Here is a 4,096-nt window from a genome sequence, read left to right as displayed (position 1 = left end):
CATAGATGGTGATAGTTCAAATAGAAAAAAAGAATAATTGATAGTTGCAGTGTGAAAGTCACAAAAAAAAAAAGATAGCTCAGGTGTGTTTTTGACCATTATCTTTTCAGCATAACATAAGTTTGGTAGAATAGTAGAATTATTTCATTATTATGCGAAATCCTCACGTTCGAGTTTTGAGAACTAAAATTGAGAGCACGAGGTGAATTTCGAACAGTGAATAGTATTTTTGAATTGAAATGTCAAAAGGAGAAAGCAGCAATGATGAAAGTTAAGGGACAAAGAGTAAAATATGTCAAATAACGACCTTTTACTTCCCGCTTTTTTTCCCTTTGTTCTCTTTCTCCTCATCTTTAGCTGAGTGTTTTCTTCACTTTCTCTGTTTCCACTGAAACAAAGTTGATAAACTACTTCTTTTTTCTGCACAATCAGATGTATTACTTCATGCTACAGCAGTAAGAATATATAAATGGTACAAAGAGAGTTAATGGGGTATTTTGTTTTTTTTATTATTGATACTATCAAGGACATGACCCACAAGAGAGGCCCATTACTTTGGACAAGTGTAAACTATGATTTGAGCACAAACAGTTTAACGCAAAAATGGCCAAAGAAGTAGACCAACATCAATGTTTTCCACTGTGTCTTTGTCCCCTCCTCATTGCTTGCCTTCTTTAACAACCTTCACCTTCTTTCTTCTCTTTTTCTCAAACTCTCAGTTTTTCCTCTGTCTTTTTTCTTCATTGTGGCCATGGAGAAACACCACTCCCAGCTGCCTATCGCCAAGTGTTCGCGGCATCAACGTTATAATGAATGGTTTGTGTTAAATAGTTTTTTTTTTTGCTTTATCTGTGTAACATGGCTAGAATAACATGTTCATGTCTTATTGCTAATCAGCCAATTTGATCTGGTGTAGGGCGTTTCGAGACGTTCCAAGTGATATATCAATAGTTGTAGATGGTGGCATATTTTCATTGCATAAGGTAATTCTTTCAATTCTCTATTCTCCTAATAACTACTATTCCTCTGTGAGTCTTGTTTGTAGCTGTTCACTGTCTTGCTAGTGATAGATTTTGTGGAGTAATTCACAACTTATAAGAATGAAAAACAAGGTAGAAAAGATTTCTTTTTGGAAGGTGATTCATACTATTCCCTTTCCTCACTAAACTGATTCAAAGCTTCCTGTGGTACAGAAGCCATGCTGTTAGGGGTCGTTTGGTTTCTGGTTAGGAGGTGATTTATTCATGTATTAAAATAAATCTTGTATAACTTGTACCATGTTTTGTAGCATTGTTATGCAGGATAAAAGATGGAGTAACTAATACACGAATAACTAAACCTTGCATAACTACACCCTGCATTACTAATACCCTCATAACTCTACTCAGCAACCATACAACCCCTTATAGTTGTAAGCTCCTAACATAGAGACATGTGATGCAGTTTCCTCTTGTGTCGAGGAGTGGGAGAATTCGGAAGCTTGTAGCAGGGCACAGGGATTCTGATATTTCAAGAATTGAGCTACTTAGCCTACCAGGTGGACCTGAATCATTTGAGCTTGCAGCCAAATTTTGCTATGGTGTTAACTTTGAGATTACACCTGCAAATGTTGCTCAGCTTTGTTGTGTATCTGATTATCTTGAGATGACTGATGAGTATTCAAAGAACAACCTCGGTTCCCGAGCTGAAGAATATCTTGAGGTTGTTGTAACCAAGAATCTTGAAATCTGTGTTGAAGTCCTAAAACAATGCGAAAATCTACTCCCTTTGGCTGATGAGCTGAAAATAGTTACCCGATGTATCGATGCTATAGCCTCTAAAGCTTGTGTGGAGCAAATTGCTTCAAGTTTCTCGCGCTTGGAATATAGTAGTTCTGGTAGACTCCATATGAACCGCCAAGCTAAGTGTGAAGGAGACTGGTGGATAGAGGATTTGTCAGTTCTTCGTATCGACTTGTACCAACGAGTCATAACAGCAATGAAATGTCGCGGTGTTAGGCCTGAAAGTATTGCAGCATCACTAGTTAACTACGCCCAGAAGGAGTTGACAAAGAAGTCCAAAGCTGATGTGGTTTCTGGTTCAAATAATGGCCATGAAAAAGTCGTGGTCGAGACCATTGTTAGCCTTATGCCCGTTGAGAAATTGGTTGTTCCAATAACCTTTCTTTTCGGGCTGTTGAGAAGTGCTGTGATGCTTGACTGCACGGTTGCTTGTAGACTTGATCTTGAGAGGCGAATAGGATCTCAATTAGACATAGCTACTCTGGATGATCTTCTGATTCCTTCTTTTCGTAATGCTGGTGACACATTATTCGATATTGACACAGTGCATAGGATCTTGGTTAATTTTTCTCAGCTGGAAGATAGTGACGAAGACATGGATAATGTCTCAGTATTTGAGTCTGATAGCCCTCTTACTTCGCCATCCCAAACTGCATTATTCAAAGTCGCTAAACTGGTGGACAGTTACCTGGCTGAAATTGCACCTGATGCTAACCTAAAGCTGAACAAGTTCATTGCAATTGCCGAAAGTTTACCAGCACATGCTCGTACCACCCATGATGGACTTTACCGAGCAACTGATGTCTACCTCAAAGTATGTACATCAAATTTCTTGAAATGTGCTTCTGAGAAAACTTTATTGGTTTTAGTACCTGTTTTAAAATTTAATGGCAGCAGAAAAATTATGGTTCTTGTTTCTTTGAAAACTAACCATTTTATAATGACTTAAATGGGTATGGTTCCAAATTAGAATGTTGTATTGTTTCTTACTGATCTGTTTGCTAATGACTTAAACGAATACGCTACCTTTTTATGAAGGGGATTAAGTACTTTAAAGGGTCTTTTTTCATTTTTGGCCCGTTGGCCGAAATTAATTACGGGTGCTAGCCAAATATACTGAATCGATGTACTGATTGTGTACATTCTATGTATATTTATGATATTTTGAGGATGCAGTATGTATATTATATGTATATTTATACTTGGTATACAAAACTTATACATTTGCTGGCTATTGTTCTTTTGAATGGTCCAAAAATGTAACTATCCCTGCTTTCTATGCATATTGAGTTCATGATTTTTCCTTTAATAGAATATTCTAACCTAATAAGTCCATATATCTAATCCAGTAGTAGAGCTTCCTTAAGTTATTACTTTTGACTGATCATCGATGTACATCCATGGAAAATTCAGGCTCATCAAGGCTTATCAGATCCAGATAGGAGGAGACTATGCAAGCTGATTGACTTTCAGAAGCTAACACAAGAAGCTGGAGCACAAGCTGCACAAAATGAACGCCTCCCACTCCAATCAATTGTACAGGTTCTTTATTACGAGCAAATGAGGCTTCGAAATGCCTTATTTTGTTCTTATCCTGATGATGATCATAAGCCAATGCACCAATCGTGGAGGATCAATAGTGGTGCTCTAAGTGCAGCTATGTCTCCCAGGGATAATTATGCTTCTCTAAGACGAGAAAACAGGGAACTAAAACTTGAACTAGCACGAATTAGGATGAGATTGAATGACCTGGAGAAAGATCATGTTTGTATGAAGAAAAATATGGAAAAATCTAACTCCCGGAGATTCATGAATTCCTTCACAAAAGCGATTGGCAAGTTGAACATCTTTGGACATAGTTCTTCCAGGGAATCAAGTTCTCCCTCAAAGAGATCCCAAGTTACTGATTCTAAGCTTACAGAAAGAACATGACTGGCAAACTTTCCTGTTACATAAAAATACTTGAATAGGTTTTGGCAGCTCCTAGTAAGTAACTGCAAATTGTACTTGTAATCTCTGTTGTCTTGTATATGAGCTCTAGAGATATGCTTTAGCATGTGAGATTTTGCCTTTGTCAATGAACTAAAGTATTTTTTTTTTTTTTTTGAGTTTTGATAAATATGATATCCAGACGGATGTTGCAGTTATACCCATTGATAAATGTCATTTACAAAATAGGACAAATATAGCACCTTATACGAAAAAAAAACTCCACATGCCTGACATAGCCATATGACAAATACACTTGTTTTTGTTGTTGAATATCTTTCTGTTTCTTGCTTTTTTCACTATCAGCAAATCATTTTCATAGCTCC

General features: G+C 37.1%; 1 protein-coding gene across 2 annotated transcripts; it reads left to right on the top strand.

The window, feature by feature from the left end:
- Nucleotides 1-368: 368 nt before the first annotated feature.
- On the top strand, nt 369-3,881 carry LOC132610939 (BTB/POZ domain-containing protein At5g48800-like). Of its 2 annotated transcripts, none has more exons than XM_060325347.1 (4): nt 369-816; nt 898-983; nt 1,444-2,595; nt 3,195-3,881. In XM_060325347.1, the coding sequence occupies exons 1-4, from the start codon at nt 630-632 to the stop codon at nt 3,711-3,713; spliced, it is 1,944 nt and encodes a 647-aa protein (XP_060181330.1). In that variant the 5' UTR covers nt 369-629; the 3' UTR covers nt 3,714-3,881. The 2 variants fall into 2 exon arrangements, with proteins under 2 accessions (XP_060181330.1, XP_060181331.1); XM_060325348.1 differs by having other exon boundaries at nt 371-816; nt 917-983.
- The last annotated feature ends 215 nt before the right edge of the window (nt 3,882-4,096 follow it).

Source organism: Lycium barbarum, chromosome 9 (genome assembly GCF_019175385.1).
Source record: "Lycium barbarum isolate Lr01 chromosome 9, ASM1917538v2, whole genome shotgun sequence".
In the NCBI taxonomy this organism is placed as follows: domain Eukaryota; kingdom Viridiplantae; phylum Streptophyta; class Magnoliopsida; order Solanales; family Solanaceae; genus Lycium; species Lycium barbarum.
This window is presented reverse-complemented; position numbering and strand designations above follow the sequence as displayed.

Bases quoted from the DNA above. Each gene is read 5' to 3' on its own strand.
- LOC132610939 (XM_060325347.1), top strand. From the start codon at position 630: ATGTTTTCCACTGTGTCTTTGTCCCCTCCTCATTGCTTGCCTTCTTTA. The intron at 984-1,443 runs GTAATTCTTTCA...CATGTGATGCAG, and splicing joins GCATATTTTCATTGCATAAG to TTTCCTCTTGTGTCGAGGAG. The intron at 2,596-3,194 runs GTATGTACATCA...TGGAAAATTCAG, and splicing joins CAACTGATGTCTACCTCAAA to GCTCATCAAGGCTTATCAGA.